Genomic DNA, 23,890 nt, shown 5'->3' with positions numbered 1-23,890 from the left:
CCTTTCCCAAAGTAAAGAAAGGATAAATCAAAGAAAGTAAATCAAAGTACCAAAACAAACCAGCTACATGCTGCTGCCACCAGCATGTAGGGGTGTTGAGCTGAGAGAGGGAGAGAGAATGACTGAAGCTGCCACTATTTATGAATGAGCTCTATGATTAACAGATGAGGATCAGCTGAGTCCAGGCATAAGCAATGCCACTGGAATGGAGAGGAGGATCAGCTGAGCCAGGCATGAGCAGCAGAGTGGGATCAGCTTAGCAACCAGGCCTTAGCAACCAGGGCAGGACAACTAAGTGGAGCAGAGAGAACAATGTTAGGATTGAGAAACGTACAATAAGGGGGAGCGCATCACACGGAGTGAGATAGAGAAGTAGAGAGCCATGTGGGTAGCTCTCTGCAGCAGATGTTGTGGTGTGAGTGTGAGCTGGAGGGACTCGATGTGCAGCTACTAGCTCTCTTGTCAAATTTGACCTCCTTTCAGTCTGGCTAGGCTGAGAGCGAAGCGCCACCTACTGCTCTACTGTAGATACACAACCCAAACAGAGCATGCACCTAAAGCAGATACATCCTTTATAGGCCATTACATTGATACATTTATAATAGTACACATGATCGTTGAACAGGACCTCGGGTACAATTCAGTGACAACTGGACAGATGCTGGTACAATGAATAAAGATGCATTACAACAACATTGACTTTTGGATTGTTTTTCTGCCAAGGTAGGCATTTTCCCAAAATCTCCTAAGACCTACAAAGTACATCAAATAAGCCATTACCTACAAAGTACATCAAACAAGGCATTATCTAAGTACCATCGAATCTGATTCAAGATGTATTTTGACCAGAGGTTAAACATTGGAAAAACCATCTAGGTGTTTGTATTTTTTCAGGATGCTGATGCTGAGGACAACTGACTCAAAATGTCACAATGTGATCCGGAACACCTCTTTTACCATTGTCTATGCAGTCTAGTTTTAGCAACAGACTTTATTAAGACCTGTTTTCTAGGACAGCTTTGCTCTGATGGTCAGCAGTCCTCATTTTGCTGTCTCTTCACTGGGGCCTTCCTCTGACATGCCCCACTTTCTTTCCTACTAATTAACCAAAACACAGATCTATCTCCCTGGTGCCACCTAATTAATCACTGTGGTGACGACAGACGCGTTTCCCCCCTCCAAATTCCTACTACCTGGATGACCCCTGAAAATGTTTCACCATTTAACTTCATGACTATTTAAATGTTTTATCCCATGGCTGTGATTTATTTGCTGGTCCTTTGGGAACTGGAGAGCTTGTCTGTTGGCTACAGTTTATTGTGGGTTTGTCACGCCAGGGGAGGTTTGTGGTTTGTAGTCGCATTTGTTTCCAGTTCACAGGAGAAGACTGCTGGTCATTGAACCAGTAAGGTATGACCATTTAGAAAATATGGAGAAGATAATAGTCTTAAAACAACCAGCATTTACAATGAAGTAGCACCGATATATTCTACAATCTACAACAACAAAGCCAAGATACCACAACCAACAAGTTAAAATGCGTATAAAGAGTACAAAGGCAGGATATCAAAGCAGCACAGTACTAGCTACACAGACCACAGATACAGATAAGCTGTTGTAGGGGCTGTGCGAATGGTGTAGTCTCAAAGTGTTGATGACTGAGGGCCAATTTAGGGACCCAACATTGGATTGAGGGCCGCCCCAAGAAAAAACTTAACACAAAATAATTCCCAAACAACTCTTTTCTTTTTAGCCTGTTCTAGACTAAAAGTCATGCCAATTGTGAATCATGTGAGAAATGTGTGTTGTGTTTTATGGAGGGAAAAAATCGCATTTGTCCATTTGTAGATGTTTTAGCACACGGCGTAAGCGCACACACACAGACCATACCTGCCAACATTAGGCTGTGAAAAAGAGAACTTCATCCCCAGCAAATCATTTGATAAGACCTGGAAGCCCTTTATCGAATATCTAAATATGGCTACCATACACCCAGATGACGATTAGGTGAAGCTGACACACACACACACACACACACACACACACACACACACACACACCCACCCACCCACCCTATTTTTCTTTTTATTATTCAGATTTTTTTTCATATATTTCTTTTTTCTTTTTCTTTTTCTTTTCTTTCATTAGGTCAACAGGTAGGTTAGGTAGGAATTGATAGATCTGAGGGTTGGTTTATGTTGTTGTTGTTGTTTGCATATTTGTGTATTGTTCACTGTGTTTATGTCTTGTCTGTCCAATTGGATGCCAGTTCACTCGGAAAAAGAGAACTTTACTCTACTGTCCCTTTAAAACTGAGCCTGCTACAGCCTCTGAAAGAATCGGACCAAATACCATCATGTCACCTACTGTAACTCATCGTGGGCCACCAGAAACATTCCCGCAGGCTGCACTTTGAGAACCCCTGGTGTATCAGCACAGTGTGGCTTTACAAAGGGGGACAATAAGCTGATGCATTTTCCAGTTCCAGCACTACTGCACAGCTTTCACATGTTTTGGATCTCGTAGCACACCTTCTGCACCTTCTGCACCACGCAAAAGCCTCTCAGATGAATCTGAGAGACTTTTGCATGAAGGATCATGATTACATATTTTGTACTTACATATTGTACTGTAGCAGCTGTTTAATTCATTGAAATGCCGAACGATGAATTAATATACGTGAACATTAATACCGGGCACTTGTCAATAGCCATAAGGCGCAGTATCATCTCCTTGTTACATTTTTAAAGTGGCAGATGGAAGAAAAGAAACGATAAAAGTTTTAGGCTACTTGTTTACTCACCAATTTGGCTCTCTTCCAAATAATCCAGCCACCCTAACCCTAACTACGTCCATTCATGAAATTATTAAATAGCATGGGGACATTTATGTGCTCGCTTAGCACGTCATCAATGCCCCCATCCCCCTACCCCCTCTGCCAGGGGCGAATTTTCCACTGGGGACAGTGGGGACATGTCCCCCCCACTTTTCAAAACCTTGGTTATGCCCCCCCCCCCCCCACACACACACACACACACACACTTTTTAAACTGAAAAAATCATGGGTAAACTGAAAAAATCATGCTCAATACGCTACTGTTTGACCAGCCATCATATTATGGCTGAGAATGTTAATTGAGTTGTTAATTATAAGCTATAGGCTACTCCAAAAGATTGCCACGGATTTCCTCGTCTGTAAAAAGTGCCCTCTCTAGACCCTGAATGCATTTCTAATGGCGCTCTGTATGGAAATTCCCCTTTCCAAGCCATCCCTGAAGGCAGCACTCACAGTATTGTAACAGCAAATTTAACTTTTGTACTAATATTATTCAGTTTGTGGAGTTATTTTTCTGTGACAAGTATCATCCAAATGTTAATTTAAAATGAGATATTCCTCTAAATCTGGCTAAAAACTTTAAAACTTTTTTTGCCAGCCCCTGCCCCTCTAACATTCTCTGCATGTCCCTGCTGCTCTATAAAGGGTTAAGTGATCAGAGGAAGTGAACATGGTAAGCAGTGAACATGGTTGAATTTAAAATAAAGCTCACTAATAAAGGTAATAATAATAATAATAATAATAATAATAATAATAATAATACAACCAACCTGATTTCAATATGGCTCTGGCTTTCACATCAGTATTGTTCTATGCCTTGTTCATGTCACCTGCTTTCATATCAGAGCTCTGATGAGTTGGAGGAGGTGGTGTCTAAAAGGCATGTATTGAGTGATGTGTGTACTTCTTCATAGATCTAGGGCCCTATTCTCTCACAGGCTTTAGGCGCAAAAACTGGCCTTAAACGCAAAAAAACGTGCCTTGCGCCTGCCTCGGGAAGATAGCAACATGGCTTTATGCCCCGAAATGCGCTTTACGCCAAACAGGCGTGGCGCAGTGCCAGAATAGGCCAGAATGGGCGTTTCGGCCTTAAATACCGGCCTAACGATATCTTCCCCCCTGGCGTTAATTTAGCGATTTGCGCTTTAAACCAGGCCTTATTCAGTGCGCCGCGGATATTCCACGCACAGCTTCTCCTCTGCTGATCTCACACTTTGTCCCCCTCTAGCTCTCTCACTCCCTCCCTCGTGCGCTCAGACAGGCACCGGTCCGATGAAGAAAAAAAGTAGTTCTACCATACGTAGTATAACAACATGACAGTTTTAACAACATGACAGTTTTTCTAACATGACAGTTTTGAGCCCGTCATTCAGAGGCTGTTCTCTCCCCCTCTCTCTCTCTCACTCCCTGCGCAGCACAAATGGAAAAAAGCTGTTCTCTCCCCCTCTCTCTCTCTCTCACTCCCTCAAATCTCCCAGCATGCATTGAGACTAATACATTTCGAGAATAAATATCAACTAAATCAGCATAAATTGCCTAAAGTGGTAGATAGAAATACTGTTTCTGTTCACACAACATGCAATTCTCGAATATTTCAATATTGGCCAAAATAAAACATAGAATAAAACATAGAAATCCAAATACAATCCTATGTGAAATATATATGTCATCCTGGGGCTATATATATCCCTCGCAGATTTATCATGATTTAGATGAGTGACAGCGTAACGCGGTTCTACTGTCATGTCCTACTGTGATGTCCGCTCCAATAAATTGGCCCTACTTCACATTTAGTTTTATAATAAAAACACATTTATGCAATGACTTTACATAATGTAGGCTATATTTATGTGCATCATCCTACCTGTGCAGCAGGCGAGAAGAAAAGGTAGCAAAACGATATCATTCTGGACAAACTTTCACCAATCTAATCTCATCATGACATAGGGATAGGCTATATTTTTCTAGCTGATGCGTTTAGAACATTCTTTTCACTTTGATCTTGCTATAGTGTAGCGTATTTACATGCTTGCAGTATTTAAACTGCAGTTAGATTGGTTTGAGAAGCATAATAATATGGAATAATAGCCTATATATGGAGACAGATAGATGGGGATGAAAGGGAGGGGGGGAGCAGAGCGCTTGGCTTTTCTGGCTTTACTGGATCCCTCCGTGGAATTGGAGCTTAAAAGGCAAGCTTGTGATTCGTTTACTGCACTTCCCCAATGAGCAGACTGTGCATAATTTTACGCTTAAAAGGCGTGGATGTAATGCTTGAGGCCGCCGGTAGCGCCGACACCAAGATATCGAGTGGGCTGGTCCACGCCCACTGATGCCCACTGGGCGCTGAGCGCAGTTTATAGGCTGATGCAACGATAGGGGCCCTAGCCTCTTAATTTTAGCCTCTTAATTTTCCCCTCAGAGTGCACCAAATTGATGCATTTTACTTTAAAATGTTAAAAAAAACTTCCGGGGGAGCATGCACCCGGACCCCCCTAGAGGGTCGGCACTCCACATTTTATTGTGTCCCCCCCACTTCTGAAACCAGGTATTCGCCCTTGCATTCAACAATTAAACTATGGCCTTATATGTTCGATAGGGGTGTCAAAAATAATCGATTATAAGATGCATTGCGATGCGGACGTGCACGATTCTGCATCGATTCACAAATGTCAAAAATCGATTATTAAAAATAATAATAATAATGAAATGAAATATAATGGAAGTACATGCAGTTGTTTATTTTAATTATGGATCATAATACAATGCAATTCCAAATGCACTTTTATTTTAAAAGTAGCCACACAGTGAGAAAAAAGAAAGTGAGAAAAAATAAATCATGTATTGCGGAAAAAAGTGATGCATCGATTTAAGATGCATCGAGGTGCATCGATAATCGTACTCGAATCGAATCGTAGCCCTCTGAATCGTAATCGAATCGAATCGTGAGGCCAGTGAAGAGGTAACTGTCTGCCTTTCCGAAACCCTGCCACTCCGAACGTTAACTTCCATTATTCGGACTGGCGGTCCTTCACCTTTTTTTCATAGGTCCCACCATTACGAAAATTCCTCCCTTCATTATTCGAAATGTCGGCCCTTCCTCTTTTTTCTAAAGGATCCGCCATTCCGAAGTTTGGATATTGTGGAATACGGCACAAAAGTGCAGACATTTCAGTCGCACACTGTGCTACAGTATTATAACTGGGCTTTTACTGATGCTTTCTGAAGGTTATTTACTTGATTAGACTTCTATTTTCGTTAGGATATTATTTTTTTCGTTATTGTTTAATTGTTTTCAGTTAATCAGGCAAGCTTATCCTATTGGAATTTATAATTATTTCGTATGACATTTTACACAGCTGCAGGGCGCATGGAGGGACAACAGAATTAGGCTATGTTCCCGCGGGCGTGTCAGCATGTGTGTGCGCTGCTCTCTAAGCAGGGTGTGTGCGTTGTGCACCCGCCTATAGAGACACATAGCCTATTACTATCTTGCACATTGTGGGGTTAGAGGGAGCACCAACAACATACAACACGTCTTTATTTTAATTTTGTTGGGCTCGACAATCATTTCGAGGATTCGAGGCAACCAATTTAGCAGCATCTGAGAGAGGTCTGAACGAGGTTCAGCTGCCTGAACGTCAACTGGAAGTCAAATCAAGTTCGGAGTGGCGGACCTTATGAAAATCGGAGTGGTGGGATTTCTGAGTGGCAATATTTCTGAGTGCCGATATTTCTTTCATTTATTTCATTTCATTTATTTATTTAATGTGACTCATTGACCATGATCACATGGTATGGAGCACAAACAAAACATACAAAAACAATATACAATGGCACACGGCATGGCTAGTGCATATGTCATTTGAACAAAGGCAGGACATTCTTCAAAAAAGCACCTAATTTACACATTACTTTTTGTCTGTCTGATTGTAGTAGCAAAATCAATTTAAACATAGATGGACGAGTTAAATAATATCTGGGTAAATATAACTGTCTGAAATTCAAAATAATTACATTCTTGCATTCAAACAAAATATGATACTCGTCTCCCACACAGTTGTCACTACATTGGTTACAGATCCTCATACTTCTATGCAGTCCTTTATATCTACCAACAACCTTGGGAATTCTAGTGTTATTAACCCTGAAGTTACAGATTGCATTTCTATGCCTCTGGTTCACATACAGCAGATAATTTTCCAGTTTATGTTCTTTTTTGAATTCTACGTACAAATCACATGATGTCATGCTTTTGAGCTCACTTTGCCATTTCTGCATGAACTGGTCCTTAAGACTTTGCTCAACAGTTAGCTTCAACCAGTCAATGTTGTTGCACTGCTGTGTAAGCCAGAGGTAAGACAAGCCACAGTCATCCAAAATCTGTTTGACCCGCACGACCCACGAGTGCGGAACGTCGGAGTGGCAGCACGTCGGAATGGCGGCATGTAACCCAGTGAAGATTCACAGCCCTAATGTTCGAGTCACTACATAGATTAGGGTTTGGCGAGTCATTCATATCCTGGGTAAAGCTCATATATGCTCAGTGTTGGGCAAGTTACTCTGGAAAAGTAATTAATTACTGATTACTCCTTAAAAAAGTAATACAAGTTACTTTACTTATTACTTTTTCAAAAAGTAATTAGTTACGTTACTAGTTACATTACTAGTTACTCTCTCCTTCTTTTTTTACCCCAAACACCTTACACTTAAGTGTACACTTACCCAAAGTGGATCTGTTAATCCAGTGAACTGTTACACCCATATAGCTCCTGTTGTTAGCTGTCCAGATGGCAGCTGTAGTGGAAACAAAAGTCTACCTCACCCAGCGTTGCCTTCAAGTTAGCCTCCATCCCCGCATATTCTCTCTCGAGGTAGCCAGCAAACGTCTTTCTCTGTGGGAGCTTGACATTGTTCTTCCCTGGGTATTTTCTCTATGATGCATCGGAATGAGGGCGAGTGAACAGTGTAAATAGGTAGCATCTCCTCCATGATATACCCAGCGATGAGCTTCTTAAGTCCTTCTCCACTTACGGCTGGTTTTTCTCGGCTGAAATCCAGTTTTTGGTGTTCTGCCGGAGTAGTATCACTGCCACTGGCAGTAGACGCTGTACCGTCAGGGATTTTTTCAACCAGTTTTACAGTGCTGTGCTGCCCTTTAAGATGTTTCATCAAGTTAGACGTAGTATTTTTCGCAGTTGAAAACGTTTTGCTGCTCACACATAGTTTACACCGGACAGTAATGTTCTTTGCATCTTTGACCGAGACAAACTAAAAATAATGGCATGAATACCTCCAGCTTTTGAACACGTATTTCTCTTCTCCTTCAGCCAGTTTGTTTTGAAGTAGCCGCCGTCCCGTGTTGTGCACAACCACACTCTGACCTGTCGCACCGCACATACGTCATGACAGATGTGTGCGCGTCTGCGCGACAGGTCTACCTGAGACTGTGAGGATTACTTTTTCTTTTCTTCTCTTTTTACATAGAAAACACTGCATTCTGGCGGGCAATGATCTAACACAGTAACGCAGCGTTACTTGGATTAGTAACTGTAATATAATTACTGTTTTGGAAATTGTAACGCCTTATATTACTTCGTTACTGAAAAAGTAACTAATTACAGTAACGCGTTACTGCCCAACACTGTATATGCAAATCCAACATGTTCAGTTATAACCAATGGTGATAAGTCAATCAAGGAGGTATCGAGATGCGTATCAGTACGCCAACGACGTAATATTATACCTACTTAACTCAGAGCAATCGATTCCTCCTCTCCTCGAGTTAGTCACCTCCTTCGGTAAGTTATCTGGATACACAATTAACTGGACAAAGAGTGACTCTATGCCTCTCTCTGATGTCTTCACTCCCGGTTTCCTGGAAAATCTCCCATTCAAATTGGCGAGGGACCGCCTCACCTATCTTGGCTTGACCATACCCAGAGATCCTAAACTAATATTTAAGTTGAATTTTGGTGACTTTGTTTTAAGACTTAAACAATGTATAGAAAACTGGAAAATCCTGCCTTTGTCCATTATTGGCCGTATAAACTCAGTTAAGATGGTTTCACTTCCCAGGTTCCTCTATCTGTGTCAAAACCTTCCCATTTTCCTTACACCGCCTTTTTTCAAAGAACTGGACTCCATAATTCTATCCTACATCTGGAATTCTAAGAATGCTTGTTGTAAGATGCTTGTCTATATCTCGTTGTTGGAGCAATTTAACAATGACAATAAATATACTTGAACTTGAACTTGAACTTGAACTTCTAAGAATCATAGAATTTCGAAAATGCACTTGCAAAAACCCAAGTCTGAAGGAGGGCTGGCCTTACCAGTGTTTAGGTACTACTAATGGGCTGCCAATGTTAGGGCTTTAATGTTTTGGCGGCAAGGGACTCCTCCCTCGGGCCCCCTCTGTGGCTGAAAATGGAGGCCAGCTCTATTGCCAACTCCTCTCTGCCAGCCATGTTATTTTCGTTATTTTCTGGGACTTTACAAAATCTAAGTTTTGTTGTGAAAAACTCTGTCAGTAGTCTAAACCAGGTTAGGATTTTTTGGAGTCTACCAGATGTTTCTGTCCACACACCGATTTGTTTCAATCACTCTTTTCTGACTCCTTGGTCGGACAGAGGCTATCAAGCCTGGAGTGAGAAGGGACTGGTTTCCATCAAAGACTTATACGTAGATGGTAATTTTACATCCTTTGATCTACTGAAGAGGAAGTTTGAGTTGCCTGCCACGAACTTGCTCAGATACCTGCAAATCAGAAATTATGTTCGATCCAAGATTCGTGCCTTTGAAGCACTCCCAAATGAACATGCTTTTGTTGATATTTTGCTGAGCCCTCCTCACTCCAGGCATCTCATCTCCAGATTTGTATGTTTGAGAACTGTTTGAGAACTACAATACGGCCTCTATTGAGAGGATTAGAGAAGCGTGGCAGGGAGAACTTGGTAATGATTTATCTGACATCTTATGAGAAATGAGTCTGTCTGTGGTACACCTCTGCTCAGTTAATAGCAGACACCAGTTCAATTTAAAGTAACTCACCGTCTTCACTATTCCAAGCATAAGTTACACAGGATATTCCCTTCTGTCTCACCGCTGTGTGACAGGTGCCAGGCGTCGGAGGGCACACTCTCTCATGCCTTCTGGTTCTGCGGCAGAACCAGCTCCCCTGAAAACGCATACTATGACCGTTTCACGTACACTGGGCATGCACGTGCCACAATTTACATGAGTCCTAACAGCGAGAGGCAGCATTACACCAACGATGAAGGCGAAGCCAGAGCCAAGCTGCCTTGTGTTGTTGTTGGTTGGTGGCAAAAGGAGAGGTAGTGTTATGGCAAATAGACATTTGGTAACACTTTTTATGAAGCCCATGTCTATAACGCATTATAAACATACTTATGCCTTATAATCTGCTTATAGCACTTATAGCAACTATAGTCATAAGCACTCATAAATGTTCATAATGCGTATATATATAATGCATATATATATATATAATATATATAATCATAACACATTATAAAGCATTTTATAATTACTTATAAAGGGCAAGTATTATAATACATTATAATTGCTGGTCACTCACAGACATTCTTTCTGCAAGGATCATAGTGTATTATAATTCTCAGTTGTTTTTTTATCAATTTTTAACACATTTTTTATCAATCTATTTAAATGTTCCAACATAAAGAAAATAACAACAGACAGAACAATAAAGAAACAACAACTAAATACATCTTCTCAAAAACAAGTCTAAGTATTATTATTTTGCATGGTGATATATTACCTCTTTTCTAGACATTTCTGTTGGAGCTCAGCTCTAACAAGCTAGCTTACTCCTCTAGTGCTAAATCTCTTACAGTAATTATGTCCATTATAGACCAATGTAGTAGCCTAAATCAAGGCAATGGGAGCAGTGGGGCATTGGGACGTCTTATCGATGTTGCTGTACTCTAATACAGGGCCTAAAATTCACTTTGCAAACTGGGAGAATTCCCCCATTATGTTTTTCAGATAGGGGGGATTTATAGACTTTGGGGGGGGGGGTTTCAGCCGATACTATAAACAACAAATATCTGCTTCTCCTGTCCGATAAGCGATAATAATTTCACAATTTTGTATTTAAAAAAGGAAGTTCTTAACCTGTAGTTTATACACACCTGAGTTTAAATTACTATTGGGCCCTATCTTTGTACAGGCGATATCCCCTATTAGCGCTTGCGCACCTGTTTGCGCATGCCTTAAAGCAGGGAAGATTGCAGTCCGCTGTCTAGGTGTTATGCGAGTTTTGCACCCCCGTCCAGCATAAAAAATAGCATCCCCACCTCACGGGAGCATAATTGTAATGATTTATACAGAAATGTAACTGTTTAAAAGTGATATAATTGTCTGGTAGACATGACCTCCCTGATTTCTAAGTTAAAACAGCCCCGAAATATGTTGGGGATGCAATTCTTGGCGGGGATGCGGAAAAGTTCACGGCATGTGTCGCAGGCGCAAATTAGAGCCGTGCCAAAATCATCTGCGCCCCAAAATGCCTGCGCAAACGGGATTTGGGCGGTCTTAACTACCAGAATTATTCACAGGTGTGGCCAGGCAATGCTGGGCATTACGTCAATCAAAACCAATCAGATTCCCGTATCGCAATGGCTGTTTGCGCGAGGCATACAATATGCTGTAATTCTCTCCATGCGTAATAGATATACTCACTTGTGCGAGGACAGAGAGAGATGGATAGAGCTTATTGACAGATCGTCTGTGGTGCCAAAGACCCTCTGGGTTATGAAGGTAAATAGCCTATGTCCATTGTCCAACAAGTTTTCTCAATTAATTTCCCTCTTTGCGATGTGATAAAAGTTTCTCAGTGAGTTATAGTTGATTGCCTCACTGAATTTTCTGCTAATACCCAATTTTAGCAGCATAATTTGATGTCCTAGCGTGGCAAGGCTGTGCGTAATGACATATCCAAAAGGAATTTTACTTTGCACTGCGCTGCGCTGCGCTGCACGGAGATTGCGGTGCGCTCCCACCGCAGCGAGGTATTTAGCGCCTAAGAGGTGCTTTTCAAAGCTCTTAGCGCAAAGTAATTGCGCGCTGCTGACGATAGGATAATGCCATCTATCCCCACATTTTAGCGCTGAAATGCCTGCTTTGCCATGTGGCACGCCTATGCCCAGTACAATTATAACAGGCATGCGCTTGTGCCCGCCACCAATTTGCATTGCGCACGGCGAGCGCAAACGCTAAATTAGCGCTTTTGGGAAGATAGGGCCCATTGTCTTTTAACTGCAGACTAAGCAGCCATAGGCATTCGGTTCTATCAGTCTTGGCAGTCCGCCATGTGCAAGTGTCCAGGTGTTATGCCGAGTTTTGCACCCCCACCGCAAAACGCATCCCCACCTCACGGAGCATATTGTAATGATTTATACAGAAATGTAACTGTTTAAAAATGATATAATTGTTTGGGTAGACCTCCCTGTTTTTAAGTTAAAACAGCCCCAAAATTTGGTGGGGATGCAATACTCGCGGTATACAGATGCAGGCGCAGATTGGAGGCATGCCAAGACATTTATGCACGGCGCAAATGGGATTTGGGTGGTGTTAACCACCAGAATTATTCACAGGTGTGGCCTGGCAATGATATGATATGATATGATATGATATATTGCTTTATTGTCAGCACTGCTGAAATTTGTCTTGCGACCCAGCAGCCATTGTATGCAAAAACAAAGGACATGTATACACATTACACACATTAACATGACACAGTGAAAACACAAGATATTGACATACATAGAAACATACAATCGAGAGCACCGTCCACCGCTCAGCCTATCTCTGGCTTAGCTCCTGATTGAGCCTCAGAGTCGATTGATGGACAAATGACTTTTTTAGTCTAACCTTCTTATGTGTTGGGACACTGTATCTCCTTCCTGAGGGCAATAACCTGTATTCACTGTGTAAAACATGACTAGTGTTTGAGGTGATGTTCTTTGCCAGCCTCAGCATGCTGTTGTCATACGTGGAAGTATACAGCCGCTGAAGTGGTTGTCCAACAATCTTTGAACAAATGTTTAGTTGTTGCAACATTTGTGACTTTAAGGCTACAGACAGACATCCATACCAGGTAGTACTACAGTACTGAAGAACACTCATAATAACAGAAGTGAAAAACAAAAGAAGAATCCTTCTACTGGCACCAAAAGATCTTAAGCGGCGAAGGAAATAGATTCTTTGCTTTGTTTTCTTACACACTGATTCAGTCTGATCTTTCCATGACAGGAGATGGTCTATCACTACTCCTAGGTATGTGTATGAGCCTACCTGATTTATTTGTTCACTATGAATAGTAATGGGAGATCTGCCTATCTCCGGTGGTGCACCAAAAACAATCTCTTCTGTCTTTTTGCCTTGTCTTTTTTGATGTAATGCCTGGGCATTACATCAATCAAACCAATCAGATTCCCGTCTTGCAGTCCCTGTGAGGCATATATGCTGTAATTCTCCCCATGCGTAATTTGGATCTATTGACTGTATATATTATCCCTATCTCATAACGACACCATCACATCATATACCTGTCGAAAACATCTATGATTTGATGCAATTCGGGTTATTTTGTTGACTGGGGTGGGACAATAGAAATGTGTTTGCAGCGGGGAAACGGCGGAGACAAAATAAAAGATGGGAGGATTTAGAGTGGACTCTACTATTATAATGACAATTAATTTGCCATTCTTTGCGATGTGATAAAAGTTTCTCAGTGAATTACAGTTGATTGCCTCACTCAATAATCTGCTGGAATTTATAATGTGGGACTTCTCCCGCATTATAAATTCCAAATCTGCGAGAAATGCTGAAAATATGCGCGATACCCGAATTTTAGGCCCTGCTAATAGAAGTCGATAACGGTCATAGATTAGTTAAGGCTCCTTAAAGTGCATTAGCCTCCCAGAAATTTGACCGGATTGTCCATGCAAATAATTTAACCTTGCGAGGCAGCTGGATTCGCGCAAGATCATGAGATATTGATCACATGACAGATCCATCTTGCCATGCTCCAATCTATTGGTTTTGAATCTGAGCCACCAGTGATTCACCAGTGATGGGTTTTAGATGTGTCACCAGTGAGAGCGAGGCTGTGTTAGATGGTGATTAGTCTCGCTGGCCAGCCTCCTCTCCCTTCCGTCCGAGGAGTCTGGCGCCGCAGGTCTCCATAGTGGGATTGTGATGGGCGGCGCTTAGCGGCAGTGCCCTTGAAAAATAGTTTCCAACAATCCAATTTGCCATTTTCAGCGTGTAGCAACGAGCTAGCGTGTAGGTTTCTGCCGTTAGCTTGCTAGCTAGTTAGCGTTGTTGTTTTCACTGAGGTGGCAGGGCACTATTTACAGCGACACACAGGGAGGAGGGAGCGGAAGCCGCTCTGATTGACATGGTCGGATGGACAGATGACAGATGGTTCATCCAATCACCTGCCAGTGCCTGCCCTTTGAAATGGTTTCCCAAGAAGCGACTCCTTCCCAGATGGTTATGTGAAAACAAACTACCTGGCAGTGCCAGGTTACGTACAGTCTGCCTCGCCAGGTGGAAGCAGAGAGAATCTGCTGTACTGTTGTCACTGATGTCAGACTGCTAATGTAGATTTTCTATTTCTTGTCTGTCACCGTACAGGCTGGAAGGAACAGAGGACAAGTTCAGGAACAGGGAGAGTCGTCCCGAGGACCTGCAGGTTATCGCTGACCTCAAGGACATGGTCACCGAGAGAGAAGTTCTGGTCAAGAAACTGGTGGTGGGTAGCACTGTGGGTACTGCTGTATTTCCCAACATTGTGAGCTGGCCTCTACATCACAAGACACAAACATGCATTAAGTCCAATAGGCCATTTTCACAAACATGGCGGCTGTGCATCCGCAGGGTATAGCTCGGTTCTCACCATTGGCAGCAATGTTAAAAAGCCAACTTTCTGTTGCCCATATCTCTGGTCTGATATCTGTCTGTGAACACTTATCTCTGTCTGTGATCTCTTACTTTACTTTACTTTACTTTATTTCATTTAGCAGACGCCTTTCTCCAAAGCGACGTACAGAGCAATAAACATAGAATCAGGTAAACAGACATTGTATTCAGCAATAATAATAAAGATAGTAATACAACCAAGGTGAACATTGATGCCAGCAATAGTAAAAAGGGATAATAAATAAAAACAAGGTTAACATTGATGCCACACCAGGTAGAAAGTGCAAGAACCAGGTGAAATTATTAAAATCAAGTACATGAGGAGCAAATAAGGAAGGAAGAAGGTAGGGTTAGGGGGGAGTAAAGTGGAGAGAAAAAAGATGTGTTTTTAGCCTATTGCGGAAAATAGGGAGTGACTCTGCCGTCCTGACCATGGGGGGGAGCTCATTCCACCATTTGGGGGCGAGGTAGGAAAAAAGTCTGAATTTTGAGCGACACTTGAGCCCGCGAAGCAAGGGGGCGGGCGAGACGGCCTACGCTAGTGGAGGGGCAGAGGGAGCGGTGAGAGGTTTGGAACTTGACCATGGGTTGAAGGTATTGGGGGGATGTTGAGTGATCATCTCTGTAGGCAAGGACCAGGGTCTTGAATTTGATGCGTGACAGGATGGGGAGCTAGTGGAGGTCTCGGAGGAGGGGGGTGACGTGGGAGAATTTAGTTTGGTTAAAAACGAGGCGGGCTGCAGAATTCTGGATGAGTTGAAGGGGTTGGATGGCAGAGGAGGGGAGACCAGCTAAAAGAACGTTACAATACTCGAGACGTGATAAAACCAGGGCCTGGACTAAAACTTGTGTTGCTTCTCTGGTTAAAAATGGGTGGATTTTACGGGTGTTGTAGAGGGAGAATCTGCAGGAACGTGCCGTTGCTGTAATGTGAGCGGAAAAGGAGAGTTGGTTGTCTCTTATTTTGTGTTTCAACATAATGTACAGCAGGGCTATTGAATTGGCGTCGTGCGGCCCGCCAATCAAGTCAGACCGGCGGATGAGTTCTATTTTTCTTTTTTACAATTATACCTAATTTACTTATTACACCCGACTGGTTGTTTTCCAGATGTGATCTGGCTAAAGTGAGCTAAACAAGTCAGATCCACTATAAATGTTTTTCAGGAGATGCTGTGATGTAGCCACAAGAAAGGTGCACTATTAATGTTTTTCAGGAGATGTGTGCTGCAGCTAGCTAGGTTCTAAACAAGAAAGAATGTTTACAGTTGTGTTCCTTTCCTGATGCACTATAAATGTTTACAATGCTGTGGTGTAGCTAAGAGAGGTCAGAATTGACCAAATTATATTTCAAATGGCTGACATGTGTTGTAGAATACTTAGATTTGTTTCAAATGTGTTTACTTTTGGGGCTTTAACACAGCTTTTGTTGCACAGAAATTAAGCACTTTTAAATGAAAATTAAGCTACTTCTGCAATGTAGTGAAATACAAGTTTTGAAAATTGTGGTGGCGCGTTGTGTCAAGTGTACATATAATGGGATTAATAGCTCGGGGAACGGTCCGGCCCCCGGCCCCTTAGGTTTCTGACAATGTGGCCCTCTGAACAATTTAGTTGAATACCTCTGATGTACAGTATAACACAATACTGGCATATCTTTCTGTTTCTGTTATCAGCCGACTATAAAAAAGTGATCTGATCGATGTTCACAAATGCTAACTGGCTAACCAAGCATAATGGTAATTTCTATTGTTAGCATGACAGCTGTATTGTGTTATACATTATGTTGAAACACAAAATAAGTTATCACAAGCAGAGTTATGGGTGATAGAAAGTTGGCTTTTTAACAATGTTGGTGTAATATTCTTGGTCACATCTATGTCTATGCTTATGAGATGCCCTTAGCCACCAATTGTTATATTAAGTACTGTAATATTTCGACTCGGCAACCCAACCCTATTACAATTAGAATATACTTGAAAGAAAAAAGACAAAGGCTGGAACATTGATTTACATGTAAGAATGATTAAATAGCTTAGCTCACCGATTGACCTTGGTCTGTCGTGGTCGAAGAGCCCAAGCATTTGCTTCAGTAGCTACCAACCCCGTCTTTTGTAGTTTGCAGGTCAGATAGCTGTTGGTTCTTGCAGTGTGCAAGTAGGAGAAGTGATTGTCCATCTAAAGAAATGGCACCGCCATGATGTACTCTCCTGGTGTGGTGTTATTGTCCATCCTGTCTCATGATTCTCTTGTAGGCTAAACCCCATGCTAACAGCTCAAGTTCAAGCAAGATGGATTGACACCATAAAATAATTGACGTGAGAGGACTTGGGAAGACTGAAACATCTTATACAGGAGAGAGACAGTTGGAGGACGGAAATCTATAGTCACCAAGGGTCGCAAGCGACTTGATGGAACATAAAGAAGAAAGAACAGCTCAATGGCTAATGCTATTGAGGTTCACTCATAGACATAAATAATATGGACGTAGCTATCCCATTAAATTTCTTCTCCCTGGCGGAGTTCAAACGTTGGCCGTCACCATCTTGATTTTTTTGTCAGCAGAGTGGGAGGGAATGGGTTGAGTCCTTTCGCACCTCACGTGAGATGGGAGTTTCCCAGAGCCGCAGCTCCGCCTGCTATTGGTCCGTGATCGGCAAGCTGCACGATCACTGGACAGGCGATCTGTCAATCACCCCCTTTTCTATCATTACTTTTACTCCAAACGGGCGAGTTATATAAAATATGAACCCCCCACAGTTGTTATGAAAAGGTGTTTCGGTCCAGGCTGTAAAGATGCTTAATTACTGTTACAAAGTCGGGCATTTTAACAGGAACGACGGGACTTCTGAGTCCTGCCTCAAGTGGCCATTCGAGGAATTACAGCTTAAACAAAGACTTCCGCATCTTCAGGGGAAAGGGGGTGGGGTTGCCCACTGGGTTCACTCCATTGGTTGCATAAACGCAGTAAAGATGAGGATTGGCAAGGTATCCAATCCTTCTAATGCGGTGTGGATAATCATGCAGTCTTTCTGACTGACGGGTGCCAGCTATTAGTTAAGTTAAGTTAAGTTGTCCTTTATTTATCCCCATCGGGAAATTCATCCTCCATTTGACCCATCCTCTACTAGGAACCTTCCTAGAACTAGGAACAGTGGGCAGCCGCAGTGCAGCGCCCGGGACCAACTCCAGTTATTTTGCCATTGGCTTGGTCAGGGGCACTGACTGTCTTTTGGTGGTGGGAGGAAACCGGAGCACCCGGAGAAAACCCACATGAACACGGGGAGAACATGCAAACTCCACACAGAAAGGACCTGGGACGGACCGGGGTTCGACTTTGAACCCAGGACCTTCTTGCTGTGAGGCAACAGTCCTAACCACTGAGCCACCGTGCCGTTGTCTCTGTTCTTTGTCGTCTCGTGTGTTCCCGGGTCAGCATTCACAGCTGTGTTTTATCAGAAATCCAGCAGCGATGTGAGCACGTCAAGGAATGACCCCACTGCCAGGACTCGTGGGAATTTGAGTCTTTATCTCCCAGGCGGCATGATAAGTAGAATAAATGGAATACATAGAATATGCAGTCCTTATCAGACACCGCCTTTATAGAGCATAAGCTGCAATCATTCTTATATATTATAAACCAAGCTGCATAAAGAATAATAGTGGAAAAATAAAGGCCAAAAGGCATAGTCGTAACAGTTAGCAATAGTAAGAACCAAGCTATACCCTACATCGACGAAGAAGTAAGTCAGCCATATTGGTGAAAAGGGTGTATCTTTTCACAGTCTGCTGGGTCATATGGTGTGTCTCCGGCCTTCCCGGCTGTCACTTAACGTGATTTTCCTCTGCAGGACGATAAGAAGTTCTACCAGTTGGAACTGGTCAACAGGGAGACCAACTTCAACAAAGTGTTCAATGCCAGTCCCAATGTAGGAGTTATCAACCCTCTCATTAAGGTAGGCCCTGATCCCTGGACATTCAAGTACACCACACACAGGGGCTGGGCGCTCTGATAAGCCTGTTCATGGACAAATATGGCATTCTGAATGCACTTTACAGTTGTGGCAAATATGATGTCCACTTCACCTCATTTCATATGCATCACTTCTGGTAATACAAAGTAACACTAATTGATCAGTGTGAGTTGAACAATCAACAATGCATTTGAGCTATTTTTAAAGGTGACAAGTGTATCATTTTAACATCAATAAGTCATAGCCACATTCATTTAGAAACATTAGCATACCGTAATTACCATAAACATGTGAGACCATCACTGAAAATATTGGCTGCATTTTACATTGTGAGACGCCAGGTTGGATTTGGAGGGAAATCTTCTCGATTGCTTTACAACACAAAGGGAGATTGTTATACAGCACAAAACAGGAAGAGGGCGCTGTTTTTCCAGCTCAAACGGAGCTAGTTTTCAGTTTCTGGCAAAGGGTGGAAGAAGTGAAAGGTCGATGGAAAAAACACTTTCAACATGTTTATACTCTTCAGTAAAGACGTATGCTGTATTCCAAACCATCTACTACCGACGAACACTGCTTTTCATAGTAGTCTGCAGTATGAACTATAATTTTTTTTTAATCTATTTAATTTGCAGTATGCTAGGCCAGCGTTAGCCAGTTTCTGCCGGTTTTTCCGGGTTTGGAAAGAGGAAGTAAACAATAGCACAGCTAATGGAATGCCCTTATCTAAAAACACACTCTGACATGCGTAACAATGGGGAGTCAGTAAGCCCCTTAGACCAGCGGGGGCGCGAGACAGCATCAGGGGAGGCGCGGCGTGACGGGGAAAAAACTGAGAGAAGAAAATGCACAGCCAACTTGGCCATGCTAGCTGCACAATGGCTGTGCAGCCTCCACCGTGCGAATCAGCCGGAGGCGGAGCGCGCACAGTCTGGCTGCCTCTGTTGAGGCGAGCTCAGGCTGTCAGAGGAGAAACCAGGAAGAAGGAAATAGTGATTAAAAAAAAAAAATCTCACAAATGCATACTGGAGATTTGTTCTGAATGAGTATGAGATCCGGGTATTTTTGGCATACTGCAGATTTAACTTTTGGTGGCATATTTGGTGGCTATGTACTGCTAGTACACCTAGTAGTATAGTAGAGAGTTGCGAATAGAGAAATAGACACCAATGAGAAAGGGGCGTGATAGGAAGCAACAGAGTTTACGGTCTTAATTTGGAGACACACCAGCACTCACTGATGTGAGATAAAGGGCAGGCTACCGATCATCTCCACCATGCTCTCGTCTCATTTGTTTACAGTATTTATGCCATGCTACCAAATTAATTTGACAATGATACATTGATGTTTGAAAATGCTACTTGTCGCTGTCACACCTTTAAATTCATTACATTGCTAAAATGTTAACATGTGATTCCTAGCTTCTCTGTATTCCTTCAATCAGCTGGGCTGTATACGACTCATACAGTTGTTGTTGACATGCCGCATTGCCGCAAAGACCGAAAACAAAAATCCAATTACAATTTTCAGCGCTTTCATCTCAAAAAGCTTGTAATCTGACACGGCTATAAATGGCCAGTTTAGTTGGATAACACAATATGTGGCATCAACACATTTTTCACATTTTTGTGTGTTGAGTTGAATGGTTTCCCCCGCATGCTCAATTTGTAGCTGCTGACTCCATCTCTCAAGTTCTATAACTTCCAATATTTTTTTCTCTCACTGTTATATGTATTTTTTCCACATGTGTGTGTGTTTAGCGTGTTAAATTCTGTGTACGTGTGTGTGTGTTTGTGTGTTAATTATTTGCCCCTATTTGGTTTGTGTGTCCTCCTCGGCTGCTGTCAGCCCTTCCTGCAGCTTTCCAAGCCATTTTGGTGAGATGTTTCCTGCTTTGACACATCTCTCCTCTCTGCTCATCTAAACTTCCATTCTGCTCAGAGCCACTGGGCAAACAGCCTCACCTTCAGATCCATCCACTCTGCATAGAACACCTAAATATGATCACGTTAGCAAACTATTCTTTCTGCTTTCTCTCTCCCTACTGGACCTGAATTGAACCTATGGAGCTCTCCCCTTACTCCATTTGCCCAATTTTTTCTCCTTTCCTTCGTATCCTTTTCATTTTGTTTTCAACTTCCCTTTGGCTCATTTTTTTACCCAATGCCCCCCCCCCCCCCCCCTTCCTTCTTCTTCTTTCCGTGTAGCAAAAGCGAAAGAATGAGAAAACAGCAGCCAGCCGATTCAGCAGCTCGCCCAACCTCAGGGGGTTGGAGGCAGCAGGCATGGTGGGCACAGGAAGCGGGCTGCCCCCCCAGCCGCCGCAGCCCCCAGCCCAGCCGGCCCGCCTAGAGCCCATCCCCCACTCCCCCCTCCACCACCTCGAGCTCAACTCGAGCAAACCTCTGCCCCCGCCGACCCCTCCCACCGAGCCCAAGAAATTCATGAGGTGAGAGCCAGTCACACGCCTCTTTTAAATGGAAAACCCTCCAGGGTAAAGGACGTTAAGCACTATTAACTCAGACCTCACATTTAGCTCTTTAGAGGCCTATTTTCTCATTTGAAGGCCTTAAAAAGCCCACACTTGCTCCAGACACTGCCGGAGCCCCCTGTCATTTCTTGCTGAGCAAAAGAAATGTCCTCTCTCTATGTGGCCGGGGTTTTTCACGTCTCCGTGCTTGAATCCCGCCATCTCTGGCCCTCGCATAAACCATAACGAGCATGAAATCACCACGATCATGAATGGCAGTGTGAAATAAAAGCCATCAAAGGCTGTGACGTGTGGATTGAAGATCACATAGGCGTAAATGTCTATAAATGAACGTTATTTATAACCAGACCATACACATAAGATGTGCGACTTGAGCTTCAAAGAATGGCCTTGGAATGCAGAAGGAGCATGTTTTCATTTTTGTTTTCCCCTCACCACCTCTGTGTTTGCGTCACTCTTGAACATGCCAACGTTCTGCATGCTAAGAGTCTCAGTGTGTGTCTGTTTTTCTGTTCTCATGGAGTTCAAGTTCTCTTCCATTCTCTTCAGGAAGTTATACAACTTATTGCTGATATCTGTCTGTTGTTTTTGTGCATTGTGCCATTCTTTTAGTTTACCCATTCCTTCATCTCCATCATCAACCAAATTTCAGCATGTTGCACACGCCACACTTTTCTTCTGACTTGAAATGGGATTGACTGTTTTTATACACACATAAAAACTGTATTGTTATGTAAATATATCATGAAGTATTGTCCCCTCTGTGTGGGCTGTGTACTGTGTTGACAACATCTTTACTACTAATAAATGCTTCTCTCGTTCCTTGGTGATGGCTGTGATTGGTGAATGTGGTGTGAACAGCTATGATGATAAATGTATGAGACATGCTTGAATACATATGTATGCGGTGCATGCTGGGAAATGTATTGTGAAATGTTTAAATTTGTCATGCTGGCTGACCATTGGTTTCTGGTACCCCTGTATTTTGTGTGTGTGTGTGTGTGTGTGTGTGTGTGTGTGTGTGTGTGTGTGTGTGTGTGTGTGTGTGTGTGTGTGCGTGTGTGCGTGCGTGTGTCCGTCCGTGCGTGCGTGTATGCATGCGTGCGCGTGCATGTTGTGTTTTCTTCTATCCATTGTGCCGCATGCTTTGCTGCTGATTATGTAAATGTATGGAGATGGAATGGCTGCTTTGCAGGGGCATGGGTGTTTGCCGACTATGGGCTGACTTCATGGGTGTGGCTCTGACCCCATTGACTGTATAAAAGATGGGTGAAAGCTCCCAAAAGTTGAAGCCAAAACATCTTCGTCACCAAATGGTGGCTGCCTATAGGTCAGAAATCCTGCCCCATCCATGTTAGCGGATGGGACATGAGCCAAACTAAAAACATCCAAGTACACGTCAGGTAAATTTTTCCCAAAGATGGTTTCTGTCATTTTAGGTCATTCTTACCCAGATAACAATGACCCGCTGGCCCAACGGTGACAATGGTCGGCAGCTGAAGAAGTAGTTGGGCGAGTTGGCAGACTGTCCAGGAGATATGTGAAAGCTGTGATCTTATTAGCCAAAATTCAATGCTGCAATTTCTCAGGTTCACAGCAGCGTACCCGCCACGTTTGAAGTCGATCGGATAAACGGTTCTCGAGATACACCGCTTTTTGTGTTGCCAGTAGGTGGCGCTATGACTATGCGAGTGTCCAAATTGCATGAAATGTGGCACCGCACTCCGTCGGGTTTCCGAGCAGCGCACTCCCCAGGTTTGAAGTCAATTTGACAAACGGTTCTTAAACCGCTTTTTGTGTTGCCAGTAGGTGGCGCTATGTCGAATTCCACAACATTCAGCACTGAACTACGTCAAGTTCCCAGCAGCACACTCTCCAATTTTGAAGTCAATCAGATGAACAGTTCTCGAGATAAACTATTTTTTGTGTTGCCAGTTGCCAGCGCTATGCCAAATTGCACTAAATTTGACACTGCACTCGGTGTCCCAACAGCCCACTCCCCAAGTTGAAGTCGATTGAACGAACGGTTCTTGAGATAAACCGCTGTTTGTGTTGCCAGTAGGTTGCGCTATGACTATGCCGGTCTCCGAATTGCACAAAATTGGCCACTGCATTCCGTCAGGTCCCCCTAAGCGCACCGCCAAGTTTGAAGTCGATCGATGGAACGACTCTCGAGATAAAGCGCTTTTTGTGTTGCCAGTAGGTATATCTAGGTGTATGCCGAATTGCATGAGATTTGGCACTGCACTCTGTTGCATTCCCAGCAGCGCACTCCTCAAATTTGAAGTCGATCGGACGAACGGTTCTCAAGATCAATTGCTTTTTGTGTTGCCAGTAGGTGGTGCTATGACTATGACTATTATATTTGGTGGAGGCATACAACCGTGAGGCAGTTATTTCTAGTTTTGAAGGTTCTGGGCTTTTATTGTGAAGGTTCTGAGCTTTTGTGTTGAAGCTTCTGGAAGGTTCTGGACATTTATTTTGGAAGGTTTTGTGTGATTTTTTAAAGGTTATTTTGAAGGTTCTGTCAGATGACTGACACTGACTACTGCACAGACTCGGGTCCAAAATGACATCACACAAGCAAGATGGCAGCTTGTGGAAACGAGATATTTTGGCTTCACC

The 23,890-nt window shown here is 43.0% G+C and overlaps 1 protein-coding gene across 1 annotated transcript in view; it reads left to right on the top strand.

The window, feature by feature from the left end:
* Positions 1-23,890, top strand: part of fam184ab (family with sequence similarity 184 member Ab) — a gene marked incomplete at both ends in the record, with an annotated part of 541,527 nt that overhangs the window by 508,918 nt on the left and 8,719 nt on the right. The window contains 3 exons of the mRNA XM_083643220.1: positions 14,522-14,639; positions 18,655-18,759; positions 20,982-21,223. Coding sequence (XP_083499346.1) covers positions 14,522-14,639; positions 18,655-18,759; positions 20,982-21,223 — 465 coding nt within the window. The remainder of the gene's footprint in view (positions 1-14,521; positions 14,640-18,654; positions 18,760-20,981; positions 21,224-23,890) is intronic.

Source organism: Poromitra crassiceps, assembly GCF_964638095.1.
Source record: "Poromitra crassiceps genome assembly, chromosome: 9".
Classification (NCBI taxonomy): domain Eukaryota; kingdom Metazoa; phylum Chordata; class Actinopteri; order Beryciformes; family Melamphaidae; genus Poromitra; species Poromitra crassiceps.
Note: the sequence above shows the minus strand (reverse complement) of the source record. Positions and strands in the feature narration are given on the sequence as shown.